Source organism: Cottoperca gobio, chromosome 11, assembly GCF_900634415.1.
Source record: "Cottoperca gobio chromosome 11, fCotGob3.1, whole genome shotgun sequence".
NCBI lineage: Eukaryota > Metazoa > Chordata > Actinopteri > Perciformes > Bovichtidae > Cottoperca > Cottoperca gobio.
In genome coordinates this window covers 3,100,171-3,112,663 of record NC_041365.1, presented here as the reverse complement: position 1 = coordinate 3,112,663, position 12,493 = coordinate 3,100,171, and the positions used below count along the sequence as shown (strand labels likewise).

The 12,493-nt window shown below is 41.0% G+C and overlaps 1 protein-coding gene across 1 annotated transcript in view; it reads left to right on the top strand.

Annotated features, from left to right (window-relative positions):
* adgrb2 (adhesion G protein-coupled receptor B2) overlaps window positions 1-12,493 on the top strand; it is a 196,611-nt gene that overhangs the window by 109,013 nt on the left and 75,105 nt on the right. The window contains 8 exon segments of the mRNA XM_029442629.1: window positions 1,148-1,312; window positions 1,668-1,832; window positions 4,023-4,124; window positions 5,906-6,012; window positions 6,999-7,193; window positions 7,702-7,770; window positions 9,015-9,123; window positions 9,363-9,509. Coding sequence (XP_029298489.1) covers window positions 1,148-1,312; window positions 1,668-1,832; window positions 4,023-4,124; window positions 5,906-6,012; window positions 6,999-7,193; window positions 7,702-7,770; window positions 9,015-9,123; window positions 9,363-9,509 — 1,059 coding nt within the window.

Sequence of the window (12,493 nt, the reverse complement as noted above, 5' to 3'; positions counted from 1 at the left end):
TTTTGGCCCACGGGCCGCATGTTTGGCACCCCTGAACTAGAAAAACAACCGTGCTTGTGTTGTAGAAGATGTGAGGATTTGTGTTTTTTCAAAACCAGTTCTTGGTCTACAATGTTTTGGCAAATGTTAAAAAAACTATCAACGGTTAACAATCGCAAAAACAATACGATATTAAGTCCCTTGAACAGTATTCTGAAATATAAATGGACATGGTCACAGGTCAGTAATTGGTTCTCGTGTGAAGTTCTTTGTACCAAAGGGTTGGAATAGAAAATGTGTCAAGAAAAGTGAAGAAAGATTTAAAAGAATTAGCTGAGAGTTTATTTGTCGCAGGTTTTTCTTCCGCTCTCGTGCATTTCCTCAGCAGAACGCAGTGTTCTTTTCTTTGAAACAGATCATCAAACATGTTCCAACTATTACCAGCTTTGAAGTTGATGACATACCAAAAATCTTTGGCTGTGCACACTATAAATTAATAATCTCCCTTTTTTTGATTATCAGAATTGTTTTTCATTTTGGTTATTTTCATGTGACGACTCAATTACAACAGCAACACTCCCTTATTAAAGGGGACAGTGGGGGGCTTTGATTACACCTGTGCGTGTCGTCAGGCTTTGCTTAAGCTATTTGATATTCATGCGTCGTCTGACAGGCAGTGTTGGATTGTGTCGAAATTATGTTATTCTTTTATTCATCTATTTCTGCACAAACAGTCAAGAGTTGAAATGTGCCGCCTCTTTCTAATAACACTTTGAATGAAAACCCAACATTCTGTACTCTGTGTGAACTCTTTAAAACAAAGCATGAAAGGAATAGTAATAAGCTATTTCAAAACAGATATTTAGAATATATTTAAAATCCATAGGACCAAGAAGTCTGTTTGTTTGTTGCTATTTATGTAAAACCAAATAGCCCCTGTAATGTATTTGTCCTATATTCTGTTTACCTGTAACCCACTCACATTTTCTGTTCTTTTTATTTTCTCCCTTTGCACCTTTCTTGTCCCATGCATCCGCTTTCCTATCCTTCAACGATCTGGATCAATCTATCCTGATTTCCCCGCGTCTATCAAAATCTTCTTCCTTCCACTTTCGTCCATTTCCCTGTCTCTCCATGTCCACTTCCATCTCTCTTCCCCTCTGTCCAGTGGAGGGCCAGTGGTTGGAGTGGGGGCCGTGGTTGAAATGCAGCGTGACTTGTAACACGGGAACCCAGCAGAGGCAAAGGCGCTGCAGTGCGTCGGTGCACGGCTGGGCTGAATGTAAGGGCACCCATCAGGAGAGCAGAGACTGCACCAACCCTTCCTGCAGTGGTAAGGCGTACCGATACATTCTTAGTATTCACACTCTCGCTATTATGCAAACATGCTTTATCTCAAGGCATCTGTATGGTTTTCTCTGATTTGTATTCCACATACCAGCAATTTGTGGGTTGGGACTGTGTGGGTTTTATTGAGCCTGGGGCCCAGAATGGGCTTGTATTGACTTAATTTAGGTACCACGCTAAAATATTTAAAAAGCTTAGAAATTTCTGCCTCAAAGTTGTAACGTAAATTGGCTATTCATCAACAACTCCCATTTATATTTTACCTCACATGCTGCTTTCGTTCCCTCAAACTTCCTCTCCTCCCCCAAATCTTCACCGGCGGTGCTTTGCTTCTGTTCTAGGTGGAGGTAACTGGGGCAGCTGGAACCACTGGAGCCTCTGCAGCAAGACATGTGACTCGGGTTGGCAGCGTCGCTTCCGGATGTGTGAGGCCACCGGAACAGAGGGCTACCCCTGCGACGGCTCGGGAGAGGAGGTCCGGTCCTGTAATGAGAAGAAGTGCCCTGGTCAGTGACTCTGAATGTGTGTGTGAGCAGAGAAAATAAGGGAGAACCCCATTAGTTTATGTCCTTATTATTCATGCTTAAAAACATGCCATTTGTGTGGCTGCATATCACAGCATGCTCCTACTGGGTCCCTGTTGAGACAAAGAGTGTGTATCTGTGTCCAATCTGCACATGCTCAGCAGGCTATTTGTCTGATTACCAGTGGATTGCACCACAGCCAAAGGCTTCTATGTTTTTATGTTGTTTGTGAGCCCCTAATCTAAGATTTTAACTATTGTTATGTGATAAACAATAAAGTTTTTTTTAATTTGAATGCATTGACTGTGCATGTCCGTGCCTTGTGGTGCTTTCCTTTCATCCTCTCCAACCTGAGAGAGACTCCATTTCTCCTTACATTTCTCCTCTTTAACATTGTTTTTATAGCACTAATCTTGCTCGTTTGCTTTCACCCATTCTGTGTTTCTCTGCGTGGTAGAAGGAGATATATTCAATGTCAGAGTGTCAGCCACTGTAGGAAACTGTGTGGTTTAATAAGCATGCCAGTAGCTGTGTGTACGTGTGAATGTGTATGTTCTGTACAAGCCTGAATGCCACATGTGTACGTGTTTGCTTTGAGCTTTAACAGGCTACAAATGATTAACTTTTGAGTGCAGCCTCCACGTTGACCTCTTTGTTTTGAGTGGCTCCCGAGCATCTTTTACACAAGACGAGGATCTTGTCTGTTCGCATTTCAGGGGGAACATCATATCGTATTTTCTCTCTTTCAGCGTCTCTCTCGCTCTTTGCTCTCCGTCCTTCTTCATCTTTCTGCATCGCCTCTGCCAACACTCTTCTGCCCCCCTCGGAATATCTTCAGAGTCCTCTCCCCCATTTTTTTTTCATCAGGGTTATGAAAGAGAGGGGAGGGGGGGAAACAGATGAATAAAGATGGGGGGTAAAATGAAGAGGGAATGAGATACTGTACTGAGGCAGTGACACTGACAGAGAGCACTGAGCAATGTACAAGGGAATAAGATTGGGAGCTGCTGCAGGAGAACATTGATTTGAATCTTGTTTTTTTGTGCTGCTCTGTCTCCCTTTTTGTGCTGCTATGTATGTGTCTGTGGGAGTGTGTGCATGGTGATTTCTCTTTATTTCTGTGTGCCTGCTACACTGTTCATTCCACTTTTCTTAGCGTCCTCGTTTCACCTCTGGGAATATTCTTCGGCTCAGGCCCCACTTCCCTGTGGGGTCCCACAAAGCAACATTTTGGGCCCTCTCCTGTTCTAATCTCATATGCTGCCCTTTGGGTCCTTGTTTAAGAAACATAACATTCCTTTTCATTGTTTTGATGATGATTTACACATATATTTGCTTATTAATTGCAGTGCTGAACTAGTTAAATGATATCCAAACTTAGATGGACTTTCTCAATGCTAATGAAAAAAGGACGGAGATCGTTATGTTTGGACGACCTGACCTATTGGATTACTCTGTTGGTCTTCTTGGCCTTTTTAGCTCCTCACAATTGATCCTTTGTTAAGAGTCTTGCCATTATGTTTGACAGATCCTTCAAATTTGATGAAGAAATCAATTCAGTTGTAAAAAACTAGCTTTGTTCAGTTTTGATTTTTAGCCAAGGTAAAGGCCTATCTCTCTCCCAAAGATCTCAGGAGAGTTATTCAGGCCTTGTTACCGCTCTGTGAGACTACTGTAATTATTTGTATATGGGTGTAGAACAGTTGTCTCTTTGTCCTCTGCAGCTAGTTCAAAATGCAACCCATTGTCTATTTAATTGACTGGCGCCACCTTATCTAGTAGAACTCTTGCATCCTCATACTCCAGTTTGAGCACTAAGGTCAATGAATCAGATGCTCATGGATGTTCCCAGAACTATACACAAAAAAAGCCTTTGCAGTGGATGCCCCTAATCATAAAAAAAGCATCTTAGGCTACACAATCCTTTAAGTCGCTGCTGAAGAAACACCTCTTCTCATTGGTATTAGATTGAGTCGAGCTTGACTTCATCTTCTGTTGTGCTGCAGTTGTTTTTATTATTATTATGTTTATGGTTTTCTTCTATTGATTGCGTTGTATCGATTGTATTCTTTGCCTTTTCAGCACTTTGGTCAACTTCGTTTGTTTTTAAATGTGCTACGCAAATAAGGTTTGACTTCACTTTGTCTATGCATTTCTGTCTTAACTCTACAGCTCCTCATGAGATATGTAACGAAGAGCACCTTCTCTCCATGTCATGGAAGAGAGCCTCAGCTGGAGAAACTGTCTACAACAAGTGTCCAACTAACGCCACTGGTCAGTCGCATGATATGCTTTAGCCAAAATCTGTTAGCTGTTAGCATATTTCAAACACGGCTTTTGTTGAATTTGTGATTCTGTTTGGCTTAGAGTGTTCAATATTTAAATCAACGGTGACACTACACAATACAACAGTTACCCAAACTGTAGCCAGATCATAAAAGAGGCCATCTTACAATATCTAACAGGCATAAACAATGTCCAATAGGAGTAAGTTTGCTAGCCCCATAGGCTAAATGTATGTTAGCACATCTTTATTAGCAGTGAAAGCTAAAGTAAGAGAAAGAAAAAACCTATAGGAACTCATACTTAATGAACAGAAGACCTATGGGAAGATACATTTTAAATATCTATAAGAAATGTAGACTGAGGCCACAGAAGTTTGTTAGCCAAACAAATGTATGTTAGCACCCGTTAGTTAGCTTAACAGCTGATACGACATAAATAGCTTACATAAACTCAAACTTAATAAACAGGAAACCTACAGGAAGTGAAAAATAGAAAACTTCCAATAGGTGTTAAACACCTACAGAAACTCGTACATAATCAACAAACACTGCAAGCAAATTAAAACCTTAATTTAATGCTTCCCCAGTTTTGACTGTCAAGTTGGAAAGACAATAACAGCACAGCAATCATCTTTTTAGTACCAAATAAGATGATGTAAAAAAAAATATACATATATAAAATAACCAGGATATCCTAAATTACTCTCCGTGTTTGAAAATGAGATGAGCTACTGGGATTGATCTAAATGCTGAATTCATGTCTAAGGCTCATCAAATTCGTTGTCCCTAAATAGTATTACAATTTTAAGCTTTGGTATACAGAGGCTATTATTATCATATTTCCAACTCATGCATTATCCAGCATCTACCCTTAATTAGTACAGCAGACTTGTCCTGCTTGAATGTAGTCAAACCGTGTTTGTGTATTACTTATCGCAGTAATGTTAATCTAAACTGAAGAGTTCCTCAAGCAGCTGGCTGCCAGACCTTTCCTTTTCTTATTTTCCAAAATATGAAACAAGAACCCTTGATTTTATATTTATTTTTTGACTCTTTCTTCTTCAGCGTTTTAGCCAACAGCAGATGTAGTTCAGAATGTCTATGTTTTATTTTTACATCTTTCTAACTATGGCGTTGGCTCCCGCATCAGAACACGTAGAAAGCGTGAATCAGGTAGCCTGCCAGTAAAATATTATAGCTTCAAGAACATTACATTTAAGGTAGGCTAAATCAATGTACTGACTAAATTTAATTAACCGTGAAACTTTACAGTTATTTCACGTCACTCTAATGCTATAAAAAGGCCGAACCACAGTTCAGTAAGTGCATGTTCATTTGGCTAGAGAAAGGGGTTCTGTCTTAGGGAAAGTGTGTTGGCAGCCGTCACCAGTTCATTTGCCGGCCGCCATGTTAAAAAAACAGCCAGCAGGTGGGAGCTGCCAAACACTGTAGAACAAGGAAAAAAAATAGGTAAATTCACAAAATGTGACCTTTTGTTTATAGTATGAAAGTGGCAATATTGTAAATGTGCTGGGACTTCCCTTATTAAAATGTATCAAACAGACTGGCTGTATATTAACTCTGGCTTTAATAGTGTGATAAATGTGAAAGCAAGAAAGTGACGTGCTTTTGCTAGTAAAATATATTTTTATATTAAGTATGAAAATGTCGTATTTACAGTCGAGGACTGTTGGTCACCATATTAAAAGTAACCTTGAACAGGTTTCATCCGTCCATTGTATACATTTGTCTCTTTTTCTTTCTTTGTAGGATCTGCTAGTCGTCGTTGCATGCTGGACAATAATGGAGTTGCTTTCTGGGGTCCTCCGAGCTTCGCCAGATGCGTCTCACTTGAATATAGATATCTACATTTATCTGTAAGTTTCCTTTTTACAAATAAGTACTCACACTCTTAAGCAAGACAAAAAAAATTATGTGTATGTTCTTCTGGATTTGAGCCAGTTAGTTACAGTATCACCTTTGTCTCTATCTGTTTTTAAAAGTTATTTTCTGCCTCAATTGCCCCCTTCTCACCCATCATGTACCTCTGTTCAACTTTCTTTTTTTGTTTTAAGTTAACACAAAAATAGCGGCGTGTCTGTACTCAAGGCTTGCCGGTATCTCTAATTAGCTTTTCCAGAGCTTTGTGCTCACACTTATCAATTAATGAATATAGCTAATGAATGTGTTCATCAGCCAGACTGTTTTCCTTCTCTGTGAACTTCAACCTTTCTCATCTCCTCGATGATGGCGGAAGGAGATGGGGGTCAGGGACTATGCGTCACAGAGCTGATTGCACTGTTAGCTTCTGTTGCAACCTTTCATTAACACCACGAGTCAATAATTAATTTTCTGTGATTGCAGTTATCTTCCATTCTTCCAGTCTCTCTCTCTCTCTCTCTCTCTCTCTCTCTCTCTCTCTCTCTCTCTCTCTCTCTCTCTCTCTCTCTCTCTCTCTGCATTTCACATACACTCTCAGTCTTCCTTTCTGTATCTCTGTCCCTGAAGTGTTGAGATCCAATTTCTGCCTGAGAGTGCTGCTTGCTCGCCTATTTTAAGCACAAGTACAGATATCCAACCATTTACATACAGTATACTGTACTCTCCTGTCTTGAAACATCCCCCTCTGCTCACATCCCAAACATTCCTGTGATTTCTTAGAGAAACCCCCCCCCCCCACATGATCTTTGGTTTATTTGCTCTTTCTGTTTTTCACAATTTTACCAGCTACATATTTTGAATAAGAACACGTGTACTACATACAGTAAGTGCCAATGGGCATGCATTGTATCTTCTTGACTGTTACAAGCAGAAGGGAAACCATCAACTTCTCTCAATTTCTGTCTCTCTCTGCACACTATAGTTACGAGAGCATCTCGCGAAGGGTCAGAGGACCCTGGCTGGGGAGGGCATGTCTCAGATCGTAAGGACTCTCCTGGAGCTCTTGCAGAGGAGGAGCTACTACAGTGGCGACCTTCTCTTTTCCACGGAGATCCTGCGAAATGTGACGGACACCTTCAAAAGAGCAACCTACGTCCCAGCTCCCGACGACGTGCAGGTAAGCAGAGCCACTGATGCTTCTCTTGTAGCCCCCGGAAGTTACCAAACGGAACGTGCGGGCCACACGCACACAAATACACTCGCAGCACCTGCCAACGTATTCAATGTAGAAGCTCCACTTTCTATTGCACGGGTTGTGCATAACAATGAACTGCAGCTACACCGTTTCTGTTCTGTTGTTTTTTTAGCTGCATTTTTCTCTTTGCACTGCTCAGAGAACAAAATACTCTTGTCACTTGACAGACATTGTTTTATGTTTTGCAATATGTACAATGTACATATGCACGTACTATGTACAAAGGACTACTGTGCTAGACTTGACAGAATGAAACTGCAGTACTGCTGTATTTCGGGTTATTTTTTCCTTACCCTGATTTTATGCAGTCTTATGTGTGTGCAAATAAATACAACTTTTTTTTTTTTTACTAATGGTTAGAAGGTGCATGTTAACTACACATAAGGAACAATGACTGCCTGCATTGACAACATCTTCATCTTGTGTCTAGAAACTCTTCCAGGTAGTCAGCCTCATGTTGGACATGGACAATATAGAGAAATGGGAGGACGCCCACCAGGTAAAGCCTTCTATGTGTGTGTATGTATTTGTTAACAAAAACTATGACGACATATGTTTGCCAAACAAAGACGAGACATTATGTAGTTTAAAAAGTCAAACTTTACCAAAATCTCTCTATTCTCGTCAACCTTCTCTTCCCCTTTCTCTCTCTCTCTCTCTCTTTTTCTCTCTCTCTCTCTCTCTCTCTCTTCCCCTTTCTCTCTCTCTCTCGCTCTCTCGCTCTCTCTCTCTCTCTTCCCCTTTCTCTCGCTCTCTCGCTCTCTCTCTCGCTCTCTCGCTCTCTCAGTCTCTTCGCTCTCTCGCTCTCTCGCTCTCTCGCTCTCTCAGCTCTCTCTCTCTCTCTCTCATACACACACACACACACACACATACACACACACTGCACGCAACACTCAGCCCATCTCTGTCTGTCCTTGTCTCAGTCCTCAATTCTGACAGTTGTACTATTAATATAATGCATACATTTTGAGAGTTGAGTTTTCTTTTGGTTAGACTACACTAGACTAGATTGACTGAATTGTTCAATATAATATAATGACAAAAAAATACTTAAATGTCAAAATTTCTTATTGAATAAAAATATACTTAAAATAAAATAATACTAAAATGCCTAAACTTTTAATCCACTAAAACTTGACTAAATAAAAAATAGCGGATGAGACTTAATATGATAAAAACTAACAAGGACATTGACACTAATATGATATAATATCTGACAAAAGGACTGTACCACACTGTGTGTGTGTGTGTGTGTGTGTGTGTGTGTGTGTGTGTGTGTGTGTGTGATTCATTACTTAATATATTTACAATGTGGATGTGACCACATCCTACATTAACTTTTCATTAGTCATAAAAAACACACCTGAATACCTAATATAATCCTAATACATTCAATATAATATAATATATTCACACCTAAATATATTCAATGGCTACCTATCAATTATACCAGGTGTGTATGCGTGCACATTTGTGTGTTTTTGTGTGTGACCCTGCTTGATGCCCTTGAGTCGAGGTGTGTTTACTTGCCATCTGGACACAATAAACAAGCAGCCAAATATTACATTATATCCCACCTGGTTACAATTCACCGCCCCTGAACACATTCGGTGGTCGAGATAATGCAACGGATAAACATGTTTCAATGGATGAGAAATGTCTCTCAGAAAGTTTGCCTTGGATTATAATTATGGCGACATTGAGATTGATGCTCACCTTTCTTTTTCACCCCTCCATCCACAGGTCGCTCCCGGTGCTGCTTTGCTGATGAGGATAATAGAAGATTTCATTCACCTCATTGGAGAATCCCAGAAGCCTTTCCAGAGTTTCTTGGTGGTTACCAACAACCTCAGTAAGCGTCACACACTGCTGCCACTTGACAATTCAGTTATTTGGATATTTTACAGGATTAAGTGGATCGAGCACGGTCAAGTTCTTTTTTTGTAACTTTTTTTCTTTGTATGTCTGACCTCTTTTATGAATTTTAACACTAAACATGACTTTTGCTTATCCCCACTATCCAGTTTTCTTTGTTCAAGCCCCAATCTTTTGCACTGCAGTGAGTGTTTGTGGTATTTCTTGTTTGTCCAGTGATAACTGTCCAGCGAGAGCCGGTCTCAGCCGTTTCCAGCGATATCAACTTCCCCATGAAGGGCCGGAGAGGGATGAAGGACTGGGCCAGAACAGCAGAGGACAAGCTCTACATCCCTAAAGAGGTCTTCACCACCCCCTCTGAAGGTAGGAGAACTAAGACAGGCTACCTGGGATTTTCTCACACTTTGTGGTACCAATCTGTACCACCGTGTTGGACGGTCATCCCATGTATTGTACATAAAACATGAGATCGATATTTGTTTCAAGGGATTTTCTCGAAACAATAATTTGGACGGAAGAATCGAGGCACAACAAACAGATTTCACGATTAGTAGCCAGAAGTCCATCTTAAGTCAGGTTTGAGCTCTAAGCTCATAACCTTGATTTGGATCTTTGCTAGTTGTTATCCTCACGGTCAGTCTTGAATCTTGGACACATGAGGATATCACCCCCACCCTCCAACCCTCTTTCCAGCCAAGGTCAGACCAAGAAGTTATCCCATTGTGAATTGCCACACTCAAAGTGTCTCAAGGAAGCAGATAGAAGGCTTTTCAATGACGTTGGAAGGGTAATGCTGAGAAGGATTTGGACTGTAGAGAGGCCCTGGAGGGCTTCTCAAGAAGATGCTGGTCTTTCATCTGTGAGGAAGTGTGCCGCATCCCCTTGAAAGCATAAAGTCATCATACAGTTTTGAAAGATGTCTCTTCGCTTTTAGAAACACATGAAAGCTAACTGCTGTGAATTTTTTCCGTGCGCTTTCAATTAAAGCCAAGAAACGAGGAAATTGATTGTCCAAACACCCACTCCCAATGATGGAAGAGAGTGTAAAGAGAAAGAGGACACCAGGAATCAGAAGAGCTAAAGTTGTTCAGGGAAGACAAAGGGATTAAAAGAGTGGGAAAAAAGTGTTTTTTATTAGATAAGAGAATTACTGTGGCAGATGCGATCCACTACCGACGAAAGCAAAGGTCACATCCCACTGGAAATTACAGTGGCAGACTTCCTGTCTGGCACCCCGCCCCATGCCCAAATTAAAGTTCAGGGAGGCTGGGGGCCGAGAGAGCAGAGCTGTGGCTGACCTCTGACTCGCTCTGATGACACAGACTCTCTTTGATTGGCGTTCAAGACATCCTGTATGCTGACCTCATCGCAGCTGACCTTGACTCACTTACTCTCTGTCTGTTTATCCTGAACGACGTAATGTTCTTATTTTGTACTCTTCCCTCATCTAACCATTTATCTTTTATGCAACCTGTTTATGAGTTGTCCGTGAAATGCTTTGTTGAAGTTGTTTCCCCCAGATTTTATGGAACAGCTAAAATATATCTCAAAGGATGAATGTTATGCTGCAACTCGAGAGAAAAGTGTCCACAGAAGCTAGACCTTGTTTATCGCTGCTGCATTGCAATGTTGTCATATTTTATAATCTTGATTTGTCCGGCCTTTCTGTTTCACTCAATGTTTTGTCTTGCGCGGTGCTTGTAGTGTCATAAAAGCGATGGGCTGCACCACATTTCTCTGATATTCAGCACATGCCATTTCCACTTTAGCATTTGCTATTTGGTAAATTGTTTAATCCAAACGGCATGTCGTCTTATGAGCTAGGGCGTTATTAGTACTCTTTGCCCCTGCGGGAACTCTGCCTCTTCCCATTGGCAGCCCATGAATTGAGGTCTATAGTTGATTGCTATCTCTTTGATTGGTTCATTTACCCCATAATGAAAGCCTATCTCAGATGGACAGCTTAAGTGTGCTCATAAAGGCCCATCGGCACCTTTGTGTGTGCACGTGCGCACACAGTTGCACATACACGGAGCCTATTGATAGGTTCATGAATCGCTTCAATGGGCAGAGACTAGGACTGTTCTTCACTGATTTTCGAAGTGACAAACTCCCTCTCTCCCTCCGCTTTCTCTCTTCACACAAACACACATGCAGGCACTTGCTCTGGATTGCAGCCATGCACACACATTCATCCAAACATACAATCCGGTAATGACTTCATATTTCAATACGCCATTGCTTGTACATGCACACGGTGATGCTCCGTTAACTTTGCAATATTACTCGAGCAAGAACGCAAACCACGTGAGCTCTGCTCTCTAATATTGTGTTAAAGACTGACTTCCTTATTTGCAGTTTTAACTGTGACACTGAGTTTGAAACTATCACCTGGATAGTGTGCTGGAAATGTAACGATTGGTGCTGAACTAAAAGTTGTGTATCAGATAGGAATTCGACAGCACTCTTGTGTATGTGCATTTAAGTAAAGAACTGCAGCCAGCTCAGTTTAAAAACTGGAAGCAGGGGCAGCTAGCCAAACAGAGAGCCTGGCTCTCTTCAAAGTTTGAAGATACACCCACCAGTACATCCAACTAATTACTGAGTAATACATATCTCATGCAATCCTTATAGAAATAGAACTGTAGGCCTCAGGATGACATTTTGGCTTTTGGCAACCTCACTATTACAGGACAAGGCTTTAGGAAGTCACTGCACCAATAATACATCAGTTTGATAGTGTAAGTGTCAGTGTGATAGTTGTGTTTTAATTGGTAAGCTTTTGGAGGTGTTGGTAGGCATGTTTTTGAACTTCAGACAGAGCCACCCATTTACCTAAAATGCTTCTTATTTCACTAAATGAAGCCGATCCCTTCCTGACTCCAGCTTCACACTTAACACACAGACATGCAAGTGCTATTGCTCTTCTCTTTGGCAAAAAAGCATGGAGGATTTGTTCATTTTTAACATCTATATAGTTTAGAGAATATTATAGTTTCAAGGCGAGACTGAGAGAAGGGCAAGAAAAATACACATTTACAAGTCTGACTGCTCCATGGGCTAAGGCTACTGGAATTTCAGAGCCATGTTCGGGGGCCATAGATTCTAACTTGCATAAACCTCAGTCAGATAAAGGATCAATGATAATGAGGCAGTCAGGCAGACTAGACTAAAGCCCCTTTCACACATGTACTGCAACCCTAAAATGATCTAGACATTGCCCAGGGGAGCTTTATGGGAGAAGCAAATGTCTGAATCATTCAGTAAAGACATCAAACAGACTTTACCCTGCCATTTCCCGAGTACTAAGTCTGTGTAATATCCGATTTAACCCATGTGTGAATAGA